This window comes from Taudactylus pleione, unplaced genomic scaffold (genome assembly GCF_031769625.1).
Source record: "Taudactylus pleione unplaced genomic scaffold, aTauple2 ptg000012l, whole genome shotgun sequence".
Lineage (NCBI taxonomy): Eukaryota > Metazoa > Chordata > Amphibia > Anura > Myobatrachidae > Taudactylus > Taudactylus pleione.
The window spans coordinates 9,443,791-9,468,166 of record NW_028284415.1 but is presented as its reverse complement, the minus strand read 5'-3'; the positions used below and the strand labels follow the sequence as shown (position 1 = coordinate 9,468,166).

General features: G+C 40.3%; 1 protein-coding gene across 1 annotated transcript in view; it reads right to left on the bottom strand.

The window, feature by feature from the left end:
• Positions 1-24,376, bottom strand: part of DNAH9 (dynein axonemal heavy chain 9) — a 319,894-nt gene that overhangs the window by 99,777 nt on the left and 195,741 nt on the right. Inside the window, exons 47-52 of the mRNA XM_088468617.1 lie at positions 16,183-16,344; positions 15,850-16,083; positions 11,702-11,962; positions 8,813-9,238; positions 7,675-7,794; positions 2,263-2,451 (exon numbers count right to left, since the gene is read on the bottom strand). Of these exons, the coding sequence (XP_088324743.1) occupies positions 2,263-2,451; positions 7,675-7,794; positions 8,813-9,238; positions 11,702-11,962; positions 15,850-16,083; positions 16,183-16,344 (1,392 nt within the window). The remainder of the gene's footprint in view (positions 1-2,262; positions 2,452-7,674; positions 7,795-8,812; positions 9,239-11,701; positions 11,963-15,849; positions 16,084-16,182; positions 16,345-24,376) is intronic.

Below are 24,376 nucleotides of genomic sequence, written 5' to 3'. Positions count from 1 at the left end.
AATAATAATAAAATGCAGTCAATATGGCAGAATTTGCAAGTAATAGGAAGCGGATAGGAGGTGATTCTGCAGATTTCTCATTTCAAGTTCCTTATTTAAAAATTGCAAGGAACAAGGTCATTAAAATGTGATATTTTATTGAATGTGTTACTGGAGGAAAACACTGCCAAGAAAATGTTCTCTATACATAATGCATAATTTAAAAATGTAATAATATATATACAAAACTATATATTATATAATACTTGTATGACGCGTATAGAATTATTAGCTGAGTTACTGCAAGTTAGTGAGAGGTCTCGGGGAAATGCAATAGCTCCCCAGCGGTACTGCCAAGTTAATATGGGTGTGGTTACATGACCAATAAAAGTGACAGTTTTAATATCTCTTAATAGACTAAGCGCCGTATTCAATTCTAGGCGAAAAGTCACGTACTTTTCACATGCCGCACTTTTCGCTGACTTCGCATGTTTTAGCCGCGGAAACTTATCATGCGCGCCCCCGCTATTTGCTGTATTAAATTCCAAAGGACACGAAAACGCGTCCCGGCGAAACTCAAACTTGCGAAAAGTGCTGTCAGTTTTCGGGAAATTAGCCTGACACCTCCCAAAAGATACACTAACATTGGGGATCACTATAGATGTCCCCGATTAGCCCCCCTGGAGCTATTTGGGGTACTTAAGTGCTTTCAATTGACTCTATATAGCGTCTTTGCACAAGTGGCGAAGAATAGCATTAAGCAGGGGTTTTTGGAGAAAATAACTACTCCCAGCAAATTTGGGGTACATGAAAATGGGTGCAAGCATGGTTAAAAATCGCTTAAGTGAAGTTTTAAAAACTTAAAAAGCGCACCTTCAGCAAGCACATGGAATAAAAAAAACACCTCCCCCATACTTGTAGACCCCCCAAAAGCTTATTTCGCTAGTTTTTAAGTTTGTAGCCCAAATTTGTCCTCTTTCACCCCCTTTTTCACCCCCATTTGTTGGGGTGTTCCTTTTTGGTTCGTGACGCAGTTAACCTTTTGGGGGCTGTCCCACAGGTGCAGAGTGGTTTCCTCACCTTTGCACCCCAAAACCGCAATTCTGCACTTTTTTTCGACACCTATTCATAGGCAAATCATTTTCGCCTATTACATTGCAATGCGTTTTCGCGCTGGCGAAAATTCTTTGGAATTGAATATGGAGGAAACTGTCAGACTGGTGAAAAGTTGCAACCAGCGATACTTTTTTGCGGATCTCAGCTTTTCGCCGCTAATTGAATACGGCCCTAAACTGTAAAGTACATAAGTAGCAAGGGTGCCTGATTCTGAGTAGCATGCAAATCAAAACGTGGACACATCTAGATATTTTTAGCAAATTGCGCATGTGCCGCACCATGCATATGCACCTTGACAGAGGCTTTGTGCTTGGCTAGTTATCTCTATCTATGGGCATTTTCGGGTATGTATACTGGGCGGCTACCTTTGCGAACGCACAGGATGCATTTTATGGTAGTGTCTCAGGGGTGTGGCCACATTTCCGTGCTCTTAGGAGTCGTACGTATGTCGTCGGGAATCCTGTTTCTGGAGGATCTCTTGCATACAGCATGGGGTAGGTGCGGCTGCTGACAGAAAAGTAGTGGGCAGTGCAAATATACGCATGAAGTGGTTTCTCACATTAGCAGAAGGGAGTGCATATGGCTGCCCCGGTCACTAGCAGCTGCGGGTAATTTGCATGTGATTCAGAATCAGGCCCAGGATTATTGCCTTAAAATATTTAATAACAAACAAACCCAAATACTACACTCAGGGGGTGGATTAGATATCTTGAGAATGAAAGATTACAGTGTTCTTTCGAAGCTACACGTTTTCATAGATGATGACTAGCACTAGGTAGGTGCATCTGTTGCACTTAGGGCAATGACAATTAAGAGTAGCTTTAAGAATAGTTAGTTTCTAGGGATATAATTGCTACTGTACATGCTCAGATGTACCCTTAATGCAGCTTTTCCATGGTGCAAACATGCTTTTCTATGGGAAGAGGCTGTATAATGTATGTAACTACTAGTTTTAGCTTCTTCAATGATATTTTCTCCGCATTACTACCTTGTCCTGTATTGTCATAAATGTAAGAATGTCACAAATGTTATATATTGAATGGAAGAAACTAGTAGCCATCATGAAAAGTATCACTTTATTAGACTTTTGGTTTGGTTCTAAGATGGATGGGTCAGGAAAAGAATATGTGGATAAATAATTTCAGATAGACTGTTGCATAAACTTACTTTAAGTTGCCCAAGATATGGCTTCCAGGTCTTATCCATGAGGTCTTGTCTGTACTTCTTGGTGAAGTAACCGAGGTAGGAGACAAAGGCGGTGATCAGCAGAACATCTCCACACAAAGTTCTTTCTTGGAGCTTGAAGCTCCTGACTGCATCAGCCCATCTAACATTCTCTGAGGCAAGTCCTCCAACCTACACATGTCCAATGGAAAAAACATTCATTAGAGATGGTTCATGTTAATATTTCAAAAGTCAACTGTCAACACATCTTTCTACTTCAACAACTAAAACATATCCAAATTCACTAGAAACAGCACTAGAAGCACATATATAGCATGCCAACGACCAAAGTATGTTTACATATCCCATTAATAGAGGTTCTCGAATATTCAATCCAGTTTGAAATTCAATTACATTTGGCCAGTCTGATCAAACTTGTATGTGGTACAAACATGAATGGAAGTCAATTTTGTGGTTCAATCTTCATGGCTTGTGTCTAGTATGGTATGCAGTTTGCAGTTGAATTTAATAGTCGCAGCTCTTGAATCTGTTTACTTAAACTATAGAATGTTGCCCGAACTAAAGTGGCTTATATGTAACTTACAGTGTTTCTAACTATTTTTTCATTTGAACAGCAATAAAGTCTGTTCAAGCTGAGACATGTTCAGACTTTATTGCTGTTCAAATGAAAAAATAGTTAGAAACACTGTAAGTTACATATAAGCCACTTTAGTTCAGGCAACATTCTATAGTTTAAGTAAACAGATTCAAGAGCTGCGACTATGAAATTCAACTGCAAACTGCATACCATACTAGACACAAGCCATGAAGATTGAACCACAAAATTGACTTCCATTCATGTCGGTAGAGATGTGTGGGCTTGGTTTTACTCTGATATGTTCGGATCTCAAAAACGGCATTTTATTGGCTAATCGGCTATCACGTGTTTTGGATAGCCAATAAAATAAATCCGAACTAATCCCAACTTGCGATATTTTTGGGGAAAAGAACCGAGTAAATCCAAGTAAAACCGAACCCACACATCTTTAGTTCTTGTTTCAATTATCTCAAATCTTTTAATCTATTTAAAGTTTAATCATTTCTGGCAATGTTTCCAATTTCAGAGCCACTTCGACTAACTGATTCAGAACCAAATTTAAACAACTGTTAGCATATCTACCCATTATTGTAATCAATACATCCTTTTACTACAACCATCATCACATATTGCTTTTTCAATATCTAAACCATTAACACATACTGTATTTAATACATTCAGAATCTCAATTACTAACACAACCCATTAAACCCACCAACACATACATACTACAACATCTCTACCAAAGATGTACAGTACCTGCTGTACTGCAACATTCGAATCTCAAGCGCATATCAACATTACCTTCATGAACAATTCTACATATGTACCTAAACCAATACCCATACCATCAACACAAGCCCAGCCAGATCCCTTCACTAGTTTAAATGTATTTAATTCATTTTTGTGTTTCTAAATTTACTTTGCTTACATTTTTATTGTATAGGTGCTTATATAATGTCCATCAATCTTTGAAAATAATGTCACAATACTGCACATGAGAACAATGTACATTACCTGCCTGTTTGCATAAATATGTTCATTCTTTCGTGAAACTGCATCAAGCAAGTATTTCAAAAAATGTATATTACAGCTAAATAAAGGTAAGCAAATCTATAGCAACTTGTAAATTGAGAGACTGACATCTGTGTTTCAGTGGCAAACACAATTAATTAATCTTTGCCAGGGATAGCTTAACTGTGACAGACGAACCCTAACCTTCCATTAATAACTGTCCTGGTGATAGAAATCAAGATTGAATACATTTCAATAACAAAATATGGTTGACACACTTCACTAGATGGAAAGGGCCACCTGTCTTCTAGGGCTCCGACACAACACCCACACTTAATTCACGCTGGCAATTAATAAATGGCATGTAGACGGTATGTGGTACAGACATGGATAACAGTAATGTCAAGGTCAGGTTTGGAGTGTGTATATGTTATCTAATGTCTAATGAGAAAGATACAAAACATAGTATATTATATGTCTACAACAGCATAATTGTGTAGTGCTATAGTATACAGAAAAATTACAAATTATTGTATAATGTAAGTTATACATTATGAACAGTTCTGTAAATTTCAGAAATACTGTATGAGTGAATTTCTCAACTCGTTAAAAAAGGTAAAAAATATTTAATTACAGTATACAGGCAAGTAATTGCCATCCATCATTTTTTATTCCATATTTATTATAACTCAGACTTTGCAATTGATTCCTCAGAATATTAATAATAAAATGAATGAAAATGGCATGGACAAAACTGTTGATACCCCAACCCAATATTTTTTTGCACTGTACAACTTTTAGAGACAATTACTATAATCAAGCAATTTCTGTAGTTCTCAATAAGACCTCTTCATCCGTCAACAGGTACTTTGGCCCACTCTTCCTGAGCAAACTGCTCAGCTGTCTCAGGTTTGAAGGGTGCATGGGGTAAATATACTAAAGTGAGTGTTTTTAGAAGTAGAGATGTTGCCCATAGCAACCAATCACATGCTACTTAACATTTAACCAGCAACTTCTAGAAGATAATAGTTAGAATCTGATTGGTTGCTATGGGCAACCTCTCCACTTCTAAAATGTCTCACTTTAGTAAATTTACCCCCATGTTTCACCTTTTTCAAAAGATGTTCAATAGGATTCAGATCATGGCCACTACAGACTAGTCAAATGTTTTGTTCTTAACAATTGTTACAGTCTTTTCTCTGTGTTTGGGTCATTATCCTATTGCAGTACCCATGACCTGCAACTGAGACAGAGCTTGCTGACACTGGGCAGCATATTTAGCTCCAGTAAGCCTTGAGAGTTTTGAGACTTCACTGGCCTATAGGTACCCATTCCAGATGCAGCAAAGCAGGCTCACAAGTTAACCAAGCCTCCTCCATGTTTGATAGTATGCATGGTGTTCTGCTCTTTGAAAGCTTATTTTTTTCATCTTGAACAATAGAGCCAGAAAGATCCAGTTTCCAAAGGACATTCTCCCAGGAGCATTGTGGTTTGCCAATATGCATTTTAGCAAATTCCACTCTGGCTTTTTAATGTTATTAAAAAACCAGACTGCTATTGAAGTCCTCCTTCTTCCATGGAGCCCACTGTTATTTAAAAAGCATCGGATGTCGCATGGTGCTATCCAACACTGGCGTACCATGACCATGGAAGTTCAGCTCGTATATTTCTCTATGGAAGTTTTCCCTGGCTCTTTCAACTAATCTCACTATGCTTCTGTTCAATCTGGGGTTGATTTTCCACTTGCGATCTCATACACGGAGGATGGCTGCAGTCCCATGAACGTTAAACTTTGTAATAATATTTGATTAGAATGAACACAAATTATTGTACACCTGAATATATGAGCTGTGCATTCAAATATTTTGTGGTTTGTAAATGATGCTTACAAGTCAGTGAGATCAGGGTCATACGGAGGGCGGTGCAACCGGTGCAGTCGACCAGGGTGGAAGACCAAAAGAGCGCCACAGTTGCTGCTCCAGCAATAACTCCAGCTTGTGGGGTGCCTGGAGAAGCCCATCCTCAGATCAACCACCGCACCAATCTTCCTGATTCTGGCCTTTGCTTCTGTTAAGTCACGTGTGCTGGGGGACCGGAGTAGGAGGGGTTGCGGCAAAGGGCGCATAAGTGCCCTGGTGTGGCACTTGGTGAGAATACCATTAAATTATTTTGAGAACATCTGTGGATTGTGAGTGCTTTGTGCTGGTAGTTTTCCTTCATATTATAAGTGATTCAATGTACAGAACATAATCAGGCCAGTGTAGGTGAGATAATATTTATCACCTCAGCGAGGCACGTTAATACACTTTGAACTGTATGAAGGTTTAAAAGATACGACACTGAGCACAAACCCATAAAGATCACAATTGCACAAATACAGTACATCATTTTATAGACAAGGCTGATGTTTGATATTCATTTAATTTTACAGTGTACCACACATAAATCTTGAAATGTTGTTGCATTTTGTTTGGCATTATATTTTTCATTATATTGTATTTTCTAAAGAATTTAGGCCAAAGGTCTGTTTAGTACTTTATTTTACAATGTATTTTTTTTTTTAACAACTCAGGCAGTTATTTTGGACTAAAGTCATTTCATGTGTTCAGCTATAAATGATAATGCAGTTTTGGGTGAAAAGCTAGAAGGCAATGAATTATAACGCAAAGTTTAGGCAAGGTGAATAGCTAAAGTAACCAATCAGATACTTCTTGTACAGAATTAAACCATGATAACGTTTTATTTTTTTCACACCCAAGTAATTTATTTGTCTTTTTTTTAAATTGTTGGTGCCTCTACTGAACAATCTCACCTGTTAACGATCTCTTAAGAAATACAGCATTCAGTGAAGATGTATGGCTATAGCTAGCTGTTTGGATGGTTGCCGTGCCTCATTAGCAAACATCCAATCAGTGTTATTAATGCTTTTCCTATTGGCCTAGTATTAACTTGAGCCTCTTTAGGGTGTTGCACGTTGAAAAATGAAAAGACTAAGAAGTGAGCTATTCGCAGACACTGATTGTTACAGAAATGGGGCCTGTTTGCAAGTTTGGGAAGGTAGTTTGAGCTCTAAAAGAACATTTGTCTTAAGTTGTCTTTTGAAGGAGTTGTACCAAGCGGGTTCGGTATATTAGGTTGACATTCATCATGATTACATAAGAATGTCAACATGGTTATTTTGTCGACATGTTCATTATGTGTTCTCTCCTGCAGTCGACATGACCATGTCGACACTGATGAATGTCGACAATGTGGTTTTAAGGTGAGCTTAACTACATTTATATAACTTTAAAAAACATAAAACCCTCAATGAAGTGAAAAGCTCAAGCCATACTGCTATAGTTTCCTATTAGCATACATTTAAAAATAAAATCAACCTGGCATGAGGTTGGTAACTGGACACGCTCCTTAATATTTCCGGTATGGCAGGATAATATTTATAGTCACAGCTTTTTGCAAATTCCCTACTGAAAGTGTCATAGACACTAAGTTTAATTTATGAAATTGATAAGCCCGTAAATTGTTCTGCTGTCACGAAGTCACAGAAGTCTCTTTGCAGTTAGTGCATCTATTTCTTTGAAAAGAAGTATGCAGACCTGGGTACAGCATATATTTGTAACAGAAATAATAATATTTAATATTTTAATATGCTGCCAGGTTGGAGATGTGGATAAATCAATGTGTTTTACATCATATGTGACAATACAGGGATTCTAAACCATAAATAAATATAACGGAATGCACTGTTTTTTTTATTAAAATATAATGATGTCCTTTATGTTAATATAACTTTTTAAACTTACCAGACGGTTGGCGAGGGAGATGGTCAGAGCGGTAGCATCGGCTTCCTGTTGGCACTTTAACTTATCTGCAGTTGCTTTCTCAAACTTTGCCGTTAGCTTACCAAGGTTTTCATTCAGAAGCTGTGAAGTAACAGTGCAGTGAAAATGTGCTCATGGGTATGTCTACAATCAGGCAGTAATGGCAGACACTGTAGCATGCTTTTCTGGGACGGCAACATGAAGGATATGTTGACAATTTTCAATGTTAATGTAAAAATCTAAATTAGTGGTCTTTACCTTTTTGTTATATCTAATAATGCTTAAAATAACAATATTTGTATTTTAAATTGCACACAATTCACATGCAAACATTCATGGTAGTTTGTGAGGGATGTAGTTATAAGACCAGCGGCTGCGATGCCGCCGGTCTCAATACCGCCATCGAAATCCCGTCAAGGGACTAAAGATAGGCGTTGAAATACTGATGCCCATACCCATTCCGTTTGTGAAAGAGATAAGAAGGCAACTATCTTAGTTGTCAATCCTGGCAGCAGAATGGGTAGACACGCTCCTGCCAGGCTGTGCCCATTGCATGAACTTGATATAAAGGGTCAGTAAAAGTAATACAAAATAATATGGAATACTCCTTGTGATTTAATCAGTATTTTTTGGTGCTACATCCAATACACTCCCTTAAACCTTTGGGTTATTTTAATTAATTAGCTTGTGCATAGCCCTATTAAATTAAAATGAGAACCTTCCTGCTATTGTTTGTCTGTTTGAGCTTATTTTTTCTGTTCTGTATCTAATGCAGAGAGTATAGCAGAGTTGTGTTATACCCCAGGGCAATGCAATAAAACACACTGCTTTTCTGCTATGTATTTGTATTGTCATTCAAAGTATTTAGTAAAAGTTGCAGACGGTCAAATACAAGCCAATAACTAGAATGAACCATAAGCTGGAAATACCATTAATACATTACATGATATTTTACAATTGGTTTTAATTGTTCTCTATGTGTTTTATTTTACAATTGGTTTTAATTGTTCTCTTTGTGTTTATTCTGTGTAGCATAGAATGACTGGTGTATGTTTTTCCTACAGTATATAGGTTAATAGTTTATATGTCCATGCAGTATGTTACCTGGAAAATAACTTACAGCAATTTTAGCTTTGATTGTGGCCAGTTTCTCTTCTGCAGCTTCTAGCTCAGCATTAGCCTTGTTCAGGGCTTGGCGTTTTGGCTCTACCTCACAGTAGACTTCATAGAACTTCACAATGTTGACGACCCAGGAACAGAGCCCAGCAGCAGCTAGGGATTTGGAAGCAATGAATTCTGGATTGAATTCTGGGTCATTCAAATAGGGCTGAATGGCTTTTATGCAGTTTTCGTGAATACTCTCCTTTTTGAAGTTTATCAGGGAGTCTAAAAAGCTGTCCACTTTGCCCATGACCACTCTGGCAGCCTTCCAGCTCCTGTCTCTGGGGACTTTACCTCCAGGGGCTGTGAGGACCATGACAGCTGCTGTGACATTAGTGACGGCTGAAGGTGGGGAGCCAAAAGACTTTAGCTCAGTAAGGTTGTTCTGGAAAGGAAAATACAAGATTAGCTCAGGTCTGCCTTTCTAGGCCATGGGCTTCCCACCATGTTATGTAATACAAAAGGGTTCCCAAAATGGACAATAAGCTCTAATGGGCTCATGTAAAGTTGGACGTATTTGTGCTCTGAACAAAAGCAGGAATAGATGCACATAATAAAAGTTCATATACATGCATGTGTTCAATTGGACACATCTCATGATGCATCCAGATGTATGACAGCACCATCTATGCCAGGTTTATGCCAGGAATAACTAGTATGTGTGCCACTGCCTACAGCCTATGATAGCGTAGAGAAAGCGTGGCGTTGTGGCTTGACAATTTGAGTAGCAAATGCTAAAGTTGCATTACTCTATTTGTACACAACACAAAATGTAATGAAGCGTCATAAGCAGAACACAGAATAGTGACTTGCCATTGCTACTAATAAACACGAAAGATGCATTTCTCATATGTAAAATACAAACCTATGTTGTGTTCCCATTTATAATAAAAATTAGAATATTTTTTCATGCCAAATCAGAAACATGAATTAAATAATGGGAATAGATGGCTACGAGTTCATATCATATAAACTCTCCCATCCAAAACCCCTTCACCTCTCCTATTGGTTGACAACACCATCCTTACATCTGTCCTCCAACACCGCTCCCTGGGTATTATCCTAGACTCCACCCTCTTCTTTACTCTCAACATCCAGTATATCTCACATGCAGCTTCCAGACCCTTTCTCACCATGGATGCCACCAAACTCTCACCCAATGCACTCATCATTTACGGTCTTCCTCTCATCACATCATTCTGTACTTAATGCTACTGCCCATATCATTTACCACTCCGGCAACTCTGTCAGCCTCATCCCTCTGCCAACTACTTCACTGGCTCCTGAACTACCTCAGAGTACAATTCAAACTACTCATCACTCTCACATATGATGCCCTTTAAACCAGGGCCGGAATAATGTGGCCGATGGGACTGCAGCCCAAGGTCTCCATTTAGAAATAGGTCCATCAGCATCCAAGGATGAAATGAGGATGGAGCAGGAGGAGATACCACTCTGGGCCGCTGCTAAGAAATAGGCCCATGAGCAGCAGCATTTCTTATGTTTAGATAATTGAATGGGACATAAACCAGCTGACCAGGAGAACTTCTCTGTCTTCCTGCTTCCACTGTAATGTAAGCAGAAGTGGTGGCATGAAGGAGCTTTGTGTAGGCAGACAAACAATGAAGCAGAGACTCTGAGACTCGCCTGAATCAAGAAGACCTGAAAGGAAGTCTACTCTAAAGCATATATATTATGACTGCAAACTCTCTCCTGTGAAGCAAATCCATTAGTGTTCTCTTCACAGTGTGCTGACCCCCTGTGCCCACGTCACATTGCACCAGCCCCTCTTGTGATCCCATCACAAGTGCCAATGCCTTCAGTGCCGACATCACACTGCATTGGTCCTTTCCATACCCCATTACACAGCACCAGCCCTACTTTGGCCCCATCACTCTGTGCCATCTTTCTGCATTTGGTTGTATTGTTTTGCAATAGCGATCTTATATATTCATGTTCAACTAGAATGTTGACCCTTTGCGCACTGCAGATACCTTATAGTACAATATAAATAAAAGATTATTCATTAGTGTATATTCTATATTATAATTATTCAGTAGTATAAGTCGGAGTGGTCAAGACTCAAGACAATTAGCCAATCAGAAGTGACTAGCTTGGGCTGCTGAACCTCATCATCAATATTGCATCTCAATGCGTCAGCCCTCCAGCAGCCACAAAAGATACGCCTTCTAACAGGTGCATATATTTTAGGGATGTGCAGGTTCTAATTAGTTTGGAGTTTCCCGACAAATTAGTTTTTTTTTCCCGCCAAAAATCAGGTCTGAGAAAGAGACAAAACGTCATCTTTCATTGACAAACATCATCATTCCTGGACAAAAGTCCATGAAAGATGATGTTTGTCCATGAAAGATGACCACATAGTGGTCCTGCCAACTTCGGATTTTTCCCGCCAAAAATCGGGTCTCAGAAAGAGGCAAAACATCATCTTTCATGGACAAACATCATTCCTGGACAAAAGTACATGAAAGATGATGTTTTGCCTCTTTCCGAGACCCGATTTTTGGCAGGAAAAATCAGAATTTCCAGGAAAATCCGAACTAATCCGAGCCTGCACATCCCTAATTCATCTAGATCTCTCCTCTCTAAACAGAAGGAGTTGTAAGTGTAAGCTGTGAAAAAAATCTTCATTAGGACTTACCTATATGAATTTTTGGTACATAGGTCACATAAAATTAGGACATGTGTGTTTTACAGTATGTGCGAACACCCAAATACAATCATACACCCCCCTAAATGTGCATCTATGTCTGTAATTGAGAAAAGACAACAATTAACATACATCTACGACCCTATCCTGTGCTCCACTTTCATTGGTCACGTAATTTACCCTATTTAAAGTGTTCAGTGCTTCTTGTGCTGCTATTAAAGCTGGTTCTGCTTTGGCCAAGTCCGTTTCACAGTCTCTCTGCTTCTTTCCGACCTCTTCTGCAATCACAGCAACCTTCTTTTCCTCGTCATCAGCCACTGCTTTCTCTTTACCCACCTTCTCAGTTTCCACACCTACCACCTGGATGAGTTTATCAGCATCTTCGTTCTTTTGCTTTAGCTCCACCTCTTGTGCTGCAAGTTTGGCTTTTAGATCATCCACCTTCCAGGAGAAGAAATTGTTAAGGGTGATAAAGACAGGTTAATAGTTTTAAAACTTAATGTCTTCTGTGATAACAGCTAAATAAGGTCAAAGTCAAACTGGCTGCCTCATGCTACAGATTTGTATGTATTTGTTTGATATTAAGCTTGGTGAAAGGATAATCACACATTTGCTCACATTCCCATGATGTGTACGATTTCCCCCTGAATTCTCCCCGGGAGCTCCCCGGCAGTTGTGGGCACGATTTGGCATAAAAAGCTGCCAATTTGGCACACAATCTATCGTGCCTGCTAAACTATCCAGTGCATCGTGACTTCAATTTTCAGATCTGCCCTACAGCACGGCAGATCTGAAGATGCGAGGTGCGACCTGCAGGGACACGCATCGCATCGTGATCGTTAGTGGGGACTCATGATTTACTCACGATTTGGGCATATTTTACACAATCTGTCATTCCGATTTGTCGGAATTGATCAGATCGTGTAAGATATCGCTATCGCTTTACACAGAGCTTTGGTGTTTATTTTAACTAATATTTCTAAAACAACATGTTGGTTTATAGGTATACATTTAGTGCCCTTTTTTGAGTGCAGTTTATTTTCAATAGTGGTTATTTACAATGCTCAAAAAGTGGTTCCTATAACACTACTGCTGTTTTGTGAGGTTATGTATCTACATTGCACCTGTTACTATGGGAAGCAAAGGGTTTAGCGTGAGCGGCGGATGTGAGATGCTTTCAGTGGGCGCCTCTAAGCACTGGATGCGAGTGAGTCATTAGCCTATAATTCCCAATTGTGATTCGTGAGATATAGCAGCTGCGATGGCATTTGCGTGTGCATCTGAATCAGGCTCTAAGACCAACAATGGCTGTGATGTTGCAAAAGTTTGCTCCCTTGATGTGAGGATCTGGGGCAATTGGGCATTTCATTTTAAATGTGGGCTAGATGCAGGAATGCTCCTTGTATTGAACCCAAAAATAACAAGGATTTGTGTTGCGGATCAAAACAAAACATAATAAAAATGTAAGTGTCTTTTTTTTATTTAATAACTGTTCCCAAAGCCTTATCAGCCCTAACCTGTGTTAGAACATCCTCAGAGTTTTCAGTAATTGAATACATTTAGAGTCAGGCACATTTTATGCAAGAAACTGCATTTAGATGCACAATTCTACCAATGGAATAAACACAAACTACAAATGTGACAATTGAAATTAATGCCCGTCTGTCCTCTTAGGACCTGTGCACATTGGCAATCAGAATTTCCATTTCTTCTTTCCTTTTGTTTCTCATTCTATCTGAGCATGCTCTACTTTTCCCTATCTCTGCAAAGACATCAACCTTGTATTACTTTACTTTCATCTACTTCTTAATCCCAAATAGGGCACCTAACACTTGTTTGCTTACGCTCTGCTGCTTATGTGGGTGTTATGGTCGCTAATGTAGCAATGTATATTATCCATGTCCTCATCCTGTATTGTATTGTATTGTGCTGTAAGTCGCTGGTCACCTATTTGTTTATGTACTTTGTAAGGCGCTGCGGAACACTTGTGGCACCATATAAATAAATAATAATCCATGTTCTTCTCAGTTCAGCTGTCAACTACGAAAATTAAGTAAAGGTGGAAATTTGTATGTGAGCAGAATATTAGGAGAAATATGTATATGTTGTAATTAAGAGGTGGTCTGCAAGTTGGCAGACATTGGAAGCGTTTATATGCAGTTTTCTTCATTTCCTCCCCTTACTACAGTAGCTCAACTGACTGCCTTAACAAAGGTTTGGCCCAATTTTAAGGTCTCTTGGCAGGAGATCACCATCTATTTTCATGCACACAACACAGCAGTAACCCCAGATAAGACCCTAATAGGAGTCTTGTAAAAGTTGCCGCTTCTCACAATGTTTAAGCTCAGAATAGAAAAGGGCAATACCAAAACCCCCCCCTGTTTTGCTATTCTAAGTATTGACCTTTCAAATTTCGGGCTTAAACCCGTCGGGAAGTGGCAGCTTGTAATAAATCCCTATGTCTCTCCCCACAACTTTGCTGGAAACCAGATCTGATTAGGTTGTTTACGACTAAACAATGGGCAGATATTTATGTCACATGCCACCAAATATCCAAATGCCTTAATCAATTAGAGATGCATATTAAATTAATGGAAAGAATCTATCTCCTGACAGATTGCATAATACGTGGCCCGCTGCCCACCCAATCAAAATTCTTTTGGCAGACTGCAATGAAATAGACAATTTAATGCATATTTGTTGGGAATGCCTTATCACTCAAATCTGTGGAGCAAAGTTTTCAATCTAGCAACCTAGGTCATTGCCTTTGGTGTGACTTCCTCTCACCAGAGGTAAGCTGATGGGTGTTCGGAACATTTTTATTGAAACAAGAGCTGCCATTGCTCAAAATTGGAAGTGTCGTTCCCTGAAGCTATGAAAATACAAAGCAAAAATAGTTATATAGGTAGGCTAGTCTGCAATTTCTGGTCTTCCTTTTTCCCCTTTTCACCAATCTAAGGAATGTTTTGTCTGCTATGTGATTCATAAACTTACTGTAGATCACAGTTCAGGTCTCAAAGCCTGCAATCACCCTGATATCTTTTATAAGAGTTCTAGAAGGAAAATAAGTTGTAAGCAAAAATTACTTTCATTACTCAGGGAACTTATTTTTAAACCTCTGGAGAAATTGAAAATTTGGAGAAATGAGGAGAGAGGTGTACTCATGCCTAGCTGAAGCAGCACCAATCTCTGTATGCATGTATGAATCAGAGATTAAAAGGGTACAAAGTCATATGGGATTCATTTTATGGCACTACAGCATTGTTAGAACAATTACATTGAGTGGATGTTGGCTGGTGAGAGTCTCCAGGGCTCCTGGAATAGACTCTTAACAAATATATTACCTGCACTTCCAATAACATCTAAACTAAATACATTTGTTTCCAGTTTGCCTGCAATTATGCTGCTATATTATACATGTGTCTGAACAAAATCTATATCACACAAGGTAAAAGAAATGTCCATTTTAAGAGAAGAGACACAGGTAGTGCGTGGGTGGTTACATAAACCCACTCGCTGCTTATCCGAAAGGAAGCCTCAAAAGAAAATGCAACCAAACGATTGACAAATGTATTTTTCCTCTGAGCACGGATAGCAAGGTAAAAGAACTTCTTTTAATGATTGTGCAATGTTTCACTGACTGATACAGAAATAGCTTAGTGCTTTGTTTTGTCAGTCTCATCTTTCACACTGCCAGCAATAACCTGGATTATATCACGTGAACGTGCAGCAAACTGGGATATTGCTCAGTGAGAAAGGGTCCAGTTGAAATAATCCGGGTTGAGCGACCAAGCATTTCAATCCGGGTAATGAGCAGGGTTGAACATGGGTTCAATCTGGCTAGTGGTGCAGCGTGAACGAGTAACCCGGGTCGATGCGACCCGGGACCCATTCACAGCATAGGAAGAGCCGAGATTGAAGATGATCTCATCTCCAAGCACCGGCTCTGCACGTGACAACGGTGACGTAATCGGCCCGGCAAAAAGCCGGGTTGGGCCACCAGTCTGAAAGGGGTACAACTTATGTACACAATACCGGGTGCGACCCGGTAATGAGGTGTGAAAAAGGGGTATTACATACAATAGCTTGGCCTTCCTGTGTCCAGCGTGTCAAAGCTGGCCTCTGTTAGACCAATTTGGCTAACTTGTGCCCTATTGTAAATATCTTAAATAAACTGGCAGATAGAAAACATACAACTGATCTCAAATTAGAGTTTAGGCTAAAACTTACACTCTTTACACATAGAACTAAATTTGTTGTATTTTTTTATTCCCATATCTGGCATGAAATGTATCCCAAACAGCAGCTAGGCTATGTGGGGTACCCACCTGGGCAGAGGTGCTGTTCAACTTTTCTAAACCATTCTCCAGACGTTCCATCTTGGCAGAAAGCTCTTTGCCTTTCTTCCTCAGTAGGTTCTGGTACAGCTTGATCTGCTCCAGGAAAGACTTAGGCGTTGTGTAATTGTAGCGGCGCTCATTAGTCAGATAACTTTTCGACAATTCATTAACACTCATGTGTACGTAAGCCATAAATTTACTAATGGATTCCTTGACAGGTGCCTGAGGTCAAATGAAATAAAAATAAATGATGAAGTCAGACATTTGTAGTGCTTTCAACTAAATGCCAAAGCGGGAGATACTCCTATGATGGTATCTCACCTCAACGTTCTCTGTTTCTTGGAGGAAACGCAAACTGACAGACTCCAGCGCCTCCTGTGGCCACTCATGGAACCAGTCTATAGCAGTACAGTTGACTACGGCAGGGAACTTCCTGCTTCGAACCCGCAGCTTGCTGCCAACAGGCGAAAAACACAGAGCAACCTAGTAAGGAATAATTGTCATTAGAATACTAACACAATAAAGTGAAGCCCATTTTAGTAGTTTCTGTACAAAGAGTATTTTTATCTATAAATATATATTGCTAATGTCTGGTATCTGCTATGCCCCCAAGCCACTATATATTTTCTGATCATATATTTATAAAATGTACAGTCATTTTTTCATATTATATGCATGGATGAAAAATGCACTTGATAAAAGTAATTGTGGACTCAGCAATGAACATCGTGTACATTGGTTCTTGTTGTATTATATATGTTACTCCTAGAAATCTTATAATTATTACTAACAGTTTACTTATACAGTGCAGCATATTCTGTTACGCTTTACAAATGGGAACAAAACAGTAATAAAACAAGACTTGGTTGTAACAGACAGATATAAAGGTAAGAGGGTCCTGCAATCTATAGTGAAATAGGCATTGATACACAAAGATATATATTGCACCTCAGTCCAGCTAGATTGCAGAGGTTCTTTGTGGGATATATGATCCAGTGATACAGGAATATTGGACTGGGGTCAGGAGGATGTAAAAGTGAAGAAAGAGAAAATATGTAAAGTTATGTGTGTACTGTATATAGGGGATGTAATTGGGTAGGATAGCTTATGAAGGTTGTGTGGGTGGTTCTGGAATTTGATAAGCTTGTTTGAAGATATGGGTTTTCAGGGAACACTTGAAGGTTTGGAGAGTAGGGGAAAGTCTTATTATTGGGCGTGGAAGGGCATTCCATAGTGTGGCTACAGCCCGAAAAAAGTCCTGTAACCGTGAATGGGAGCAAATAATGCGTTTACAAGAGAGACGCAGATCTTGTGCAGAGTGGAGAGGTCAGCTGGGGAGATATTTTGAGATAAATGAAAAGATGTATGTTGGTGTAGTTTGGTTAATAGCATTGTGTGTCAGTAAAAGTATTTCATATTATAATGTTTGGTGATTCAAAAATACCACTGTTGTTTTATATGGGTTTAAAAAGAGCAGCTTAAATAAAGTGGCTGCTTCATGAAGATTTATTTTGTTGACTTTGCTAAATAATGTAATATTGCAGCTGTGCACATGATAAAGATTAGTAAATGACTATGAATGTATGGTTAGAATTATTACTAACTGCAATGCTTACACCTTGCTACACATCTATATTTACACAACTGCCATTATTCATAAGCACACTCTGCTTTTCATAATCATCTGCTAAGAGGAGAAAGCATGATGAAGTGTTACGATTTCTTATCGTGAAACATACACAGTATCACATTGGGCTCTTCCCCCTCTTTAATGTTAACTTTACAATTTTTCTCATGAAACTTTTATTATTGCATGATTGGGAAAGTAATCGGACATAGATGCTGATGTTATTTTGTGCGTGTGTAGCTTGGCATGTAGTGTAGAGTTTCTTAAACTCCGCCATTACAGTCAGGGCCATAAGTAGGGGCTTGCAAGCAGTGCCGCTGTACAGAGTGGAGGGCTCTGTGGGTGGCACCATCGCTGCCCCATGGCCCATGTTTTTGACTAGCAGGGTGCCAGTATCGCTGTGGCAATGCTGCCCAGAGTGCACCCTAACATCTGCACAAGTGCTCGGAGCGTCCTTAGGATGTTCCAGGAAGTGCTGCAGTTCTGAATGCTTTCAGCTCCACCCCCACTGTGCGATGCACTTAGGGGGTGGCACAGGGCGCAATGCAGCCCTGATACAGCACCAATTACAGTCCAGGTTTTAAAGATATTCATTAGTACGACAGGCAATTTGATGTAATAATCTGGGCTCAAGCATGGATATCCTTAAAACCTTGACTGTAATGGCGAAGTTTGTCTGATGTAGTGGAAAGCATTGGTTTACTTGTGTCTATGTATGCAGATCCATGTTTTGTTTTTTTATACCATTAGGCACATTAGAATTTAGGACTTTTTATTTATTTAGGGTTCTTGTGGCATCTTGTAGGGTGTGCCATTCCTTCATATATATAATCTCTACGGCTTCCAGATCATTTCCAAGCTAATTTAATAAGGCAAAGAAAAATTTTTGCAGCTCTAAGTTATCTTCCCACAAGATGGCCGATTTACAATATCCGCTGGTTTGTCACAATACATTTCATTTCATAATGCCACATACCGTGACAATTATAAATATTGTATCAGGACAATTTACCAAAAGAGTCTTGCTGGTACATAGGCTCTGAAAAAAGCCTGCACTGGCAAAGACTACAAAGTAAAATGATTGCTTATGTGATCACTTTACTTCCCGGTAATGACCTGGTTGACCAGCAGTACATGTGCAACCTGCAGGCCTTGTATGTGCGACTGAGAATTCCTACAGAGGGATCTGAAAAGAAAAATTGCTAATGTAGAAAGTAGGCTACAATGGGCTAATGCCATCTAAAGATGGCCTTAGCTAATGAGGTCAAGCTCTTTAGATTCTGTGGGACTGCAATCGTGACCCTAAAGACATGGACTACTTTGTTAAATTGCCCCAATGCTTATAGATGCAGTAATCCTCCAAAACAGCCTTTTCCAGAAATACTGCATTTTTGGTCTTAGGCCCCAAGACCAATATCTGTCAAAGATTGCCTTTTTTTTCTAGGCTACCCACTGAATCAAAGAGAAGAATTTTGGAGATCTGTATGATAATAAGTGGATTGTAGTATTACCTATGGTGTATATTAACCTACATCATACTTGCCTACTTTTGAAAAATAATTTCACAGGGATTGTGAAAGCGGCACCTATGAGTGTGGCGGTAAAGTGGACGTGTACTGCTACATCTGTGAGGCGTGTCATAAACCTGATCAGGCAGAGTTGGCAAGTATGACCTACAGTACCTTGAAATGTGAGTTTGATCAGGGGCGGAAATAGCGGCGGGGCAGCCGGTGCATTGCACCGGGGCCCGCTGTGGTGCAGGGGCCCATAGCCGCTCCTGCACCGCCGCTAGTCCCCCGGGCCCCACAAGTGTAGGGCAGACCGCAATGAGAGCAGTCTGCCCTACACAGTTTACAAACACACAGCTGCCAGCGGCGGGTGTGTGTTTGTAATAGCAGCCGATCAGAGTCAGACAGACTCTCACTAGTTTCTGCGTCGTCCACGGAGGGAGCCGGCTAGAGCTCAATCATGAGCTCCATCTTCCGGCTCCCTCTGCAGCGGGTGAAGGGAGAGATGTCACGTCATGACGTCTCTCTCATGCCATGGTGCAGATTGCAGAGCGAGAGCGGGCCAGGAGGAGCGTCCGGACAGCGGCGGTTGTCGGTAGGAGCGGGGATCGGGTAAGTTGTGTGTTTTTTTTGTTTGTTTGTGTAAGGGGGACTGGCACAGCATATGGGGGGGGCGCTACTATGGGGGCACTGGCACAGCATATGAGCTACTGGGGGCACTGTATAGGGAGGGGGGCGCTACTATGGACACTGTATAGGGGGCGCTACTGGGGGCATTGTATGGGGGGGTGCTGGCCACTACTGGGCCACTGGGTCACTGTATAGGGGGGACTACTACTGGGGGCACTGCATAGGGGGGCTACTACTGGGGGCACTGCATAGAGGGGACTTCTACTGGGGGCACTGTATAGGGGGGATTACTACTGGGGGCACTGCATAGGGGATTACAACTGGGGGAACTGCATAGGGGAGATTACAACTGTGGGAACTGCAGAGGGGGGCTACTACTGGGGGCACTGCAGAGGGGGGCTTACAACTGAGGGGACTACTACTGGGAGCACTGCATAGGGGGGACCACTACTGGGGGCAATGCATAGGGGGGACTACTACTGAGGGCACTGCATAAGGGGGACCACATCTGGGGGCACTGCATAGGGGGGCCACTACTGGGGGCACTGCATAGGGGGGCCCAAAGCATATTCTTGCACCTGGGCCCACCACTCTCTAGGTACGCCACTGAGTTTGATCTTTTAGCAAAGTAAATCTAGAAATTTTTTTTTTTATAAAAAGAGAGATCTTTCTACTATATGACACAGACTAAAAACTTTGTTTGACTATGTGTGTATTCTCTTTGAACAGCAGTTAGCAATGCATGTCATGATTTGGGAATTCCCATTTTTATTTGTTGATTTTTGTTTTTTTTAAATAATATTTAACAATGTTCTTTAGACACAAACATTTTGCAATCAGACATGAAGGAATCCCTTCTGCAGAAATAATGGCTGTTTGTACCCTTCTGAATGGGCTAATCATTGTTTCGCTATTTTCTAAGGGATTGTGGTTGTGTAATCATGTTTGAGATGCATCTTCTGAAAATGTATTGATTGAGTAATCACATTTCAATGGGACTTTTCTCTAGAATTTGCACATAGCAGCTACCATCTGTTGTCCCCCTCCCCTTTCCTTCATTATAAATAGAGAGCGCAAAGAAAGCAAGGCCGCGAGACGTGATATCCTAATTCTCTGACAAAAATGCTGTATTTCAGTGTCAGGACCAAACAGCTACATCTGCCCAGATTCTCTCTGCAGAGAAATTAATGTTAACTGCTGTGAGACTAAAAAAAAAAATATATAGCCCGCGCACATTTTTTCAGGATCCGTAATTAAAAATATTAGAATCTAGGGTGCAGCACGAATTCCCTTAGGAGCCTTTGGGGAATGGTACAGGTATAAAACATTGCTTATTTTTGTTTGCTCAAAACAGAGTAAGACTACTATAGACAAAAATAATTTTCAGAAATCCTATTAAAAATTGTAAAATTTGTCAGCTTACATTTCACTAGTATTATAGGAAAACTGTTTAAGCAGAGAACCATTTCTACCTTATCTTTTCAGCTTAATGTTTCCACAGCAATGGGACAAAGTGTATGCATATCATTGTAAATTCTTATTTTTGTCAATGATCTATTCAGAGCATGTATTCTGCTCAGGAAACTATACAGTGCTTTTGCATATATACCTGTACTATATATCACTATAGCACATAATTAATTTATTAAAGGCTGCAGTAGAAGAGGTTGTGGGAATGCAGGATAGGACATTAATTTTACCGTAACTGTTTAATCAATAATATGGTTCTAAATCCTTTTCTCTGATTCATTAAACAATTGACCTCATGGACACTGGGCCATGGGGCATAGAGCCTCCAATTGGATTTTGGTACTTAAAAATATTTAACAGGTTTTGTATCTTACTCCTAATATGTCCCCATCCTGCAAGGAACTCCAAATAGAAATGAAACCAAGAGAGAGAATAATATTACACCTCACCCAAAAAAAAAAAAAAATTAACAGGAAAAGTAGAGCGCATATGGGTAGCCACTTAGTTTCCACCAATGGATTCAGAGTTAAGGATTTTTACTTAAATATAAAAATCCATTTTTCTACACCAACAAAAGGTGCATCTCACGGCATTGCCATGTGAGCACCTTCCAGCCAAACAGACACAAAATCAATAAACAGAAGACAATGTAGCTGCCCGACACAGCTGTTCAACTAAAGCCATTGCCACACCACTCACTGATCTGATATTTCTCATTGTTTGTGGTCCTACCACATAATGAGAGATTACTGGGACTAGGTACAACATTATATTACGTGTATAGGAAAGATTCCTGGCCTGCCACCCTGAATATATATATAAAGGGAGGTGCTACCTGATGAGACTAATTGCAGGCACAGAAACAGACAAAATCTTACTGATAATATATAAATGCAATAAAATTTTGCAATCAAACATAGCCAGCGCAGGACAGTAATGAAAATATTTTTTCTAACAATACAAGATAAGCAATGAAATAACCCACTTTTCTATACCCAGTGGGAAGAACAATACCACAAGGAGAAAGTTCCACCAACACTCACAAAACTGAGATAAGCGCACTATTATTAGATCTCATTTATAGGGCTATTTATATATTTACATTTTATACAGCATCACACTATGGGTACTTCCCTGTTTCCTTGTGTTTTACAACATTATATTATTCAAACTTTGAAACTCCCCTTCACCATCCCAAGAGAGTAGGTCTTCGGTAATAACTACCCTCAAAGTACCTCTCAAAGCAGGTTTACTATTACTTGGTGGTGGCAACAGTGAAACTATATGGTCTCAGTGAATAGTTCACACTATTGTGCACACTCTCTCTCTCGTCAGGTTAAGGATCCCTTCAGAAGCTGTTTTCAATTGACCTCTTGGTACAATATGGAGGACCTCACTAACGGTGTTCCCCTTCTAATTGTTGCATTTCCATCCCCTTTATGCTTGTTTGAGCTCTGTTTAGATAAACTTCATATATATAATGGAGTTGCGGGACTAGGTTTTGGTCTAGGTATCGGACAAAATATATTTTCCCGTCCATACTTGTGAACCTTGTATTGTATCCTATGACACCTGACTTTGTGTTGTCTTTTTCTATTCTATTGAATATTTATGATGTTTTTTTGACTAAAAATCTTTTAAAATTGCAAAATTGCTATTTGATAAATAAAATTATCCGTCTTATCCATTCTTGGACAAGACAGATAAAGGAAGAGAAAAAGACAGAACAGAGAACAAAATCTGGAAAAGCGTGTGCAAAAGCAAACACAGACACCAAGCAGTAAAAATGTAAGAGAATCACACTGTCCCAGTCGACAATCCCAATCCAGTTCTATAAATACTTCCCTGGGGCTAAGGACACTCAAAAAAGGGAAGAAGTATGAGCTGCTGGCAAAGTGTCTGTTTATAATGGTTTCAGTCTGTGGAGACATTGTGCTGACTTGAAGGCTACAAATCCCCCAGCCATTGGCCAATGCCCTGAAAGGACAGCACTCTCCGGCCAATCTGTGTGGGCTGCCACTGATGGGCTGCCCAAAGCCGACTCTGTCACAGAAGCATACTCCAGAGCCTACACTCAGTACCAGTCCAAGATAACCAGAGGGTAACAAAGTCTTAAATTCTTTACCTAGCTGCTCCCCGAGTGTGCGGTCTGGTGCTGCTGCACCCACTTGATGGTGCAGTGTCAGCACAGTTCTGCTGGTCACTACTTCAGTCCTCCTGAAGGAAGAATATAATTTCAAGAGTAGGAGGTGGCAACAAAAACAGCACCTCCTTAGACCACTCCAGGTTTTAAACAGCCTAGTGAGGTTGTCTGATTCAATATAACTGCACTATCACAGAGATGATGTGTGTTCGATTAAACTAACAAAAGAAACACTGCCAATGAAACATCAGAAAAAGCTACCTGTCCCATGGTTGGCCATTGACCATCGATAGTTAGCAACCATCAATGGTTTGCTGGCTAAAGCTAGGTACACATTAGACAATATATTGGATGATTTGCCAATTTCCAATGAATGGGCGATGACAAACTGTCCAGGGTGTACGTACTATTGCGCGCTCCCATGCGTCATTCATCATTTATCGTCGATCATCGCATCTTCAGATCGGCCTGCAGTGCAGGCCAATCTGAACATTCGAGGAACGATGCCATGCTTCTGTATGCGGCGGGGGAACGACATATCGGACGGTTGTACACCAGATCATGCAGTGTGTGTCGCATCTGCCGTTGTGGGGGGTACACACATCGTCTAGTGTGTCCCTAGCTTAAGGGCCTGATTAAGAGATGTATGCTTATCCGATATTTACACAGTTGAGCGACCATCAGTTGACTGTGCATGCATTGTGGATGCACTGTGCAGGCGCTAATGTACCTTTGCAATGCCCGTTCTGCGCAAAGTGACTGACAGTCAGGGACCCTTTGGTGGAGATACCGGTAGTGGTGCCAAAAAATGGAAGCATGTCCCAGCCTTTTTCAGGGCATGTTGTAGCCTGCATCTGTGCTCCTGTATGAAGATAAAGTGGTTCCGATGTCTCAATTCAGTCGGCCATTCTGCATGACCATAGGGCTACTCAGATGGCCGATTATCAAATGATCTGCGAAGGTGGCTGAATATTTCCATGCACAAGCTTGGAGCTGTGAAGCCGCCAAATTTCCAACCGGCTATAGCACTAATATATTTTCATATTGTATATTGCATTAGCGTACATCTCAGAATCAGGCTCTAGGTTCAATGGGTTTACCACTGATGACGAAGGTCAAATGGTGCACATTGGTAAA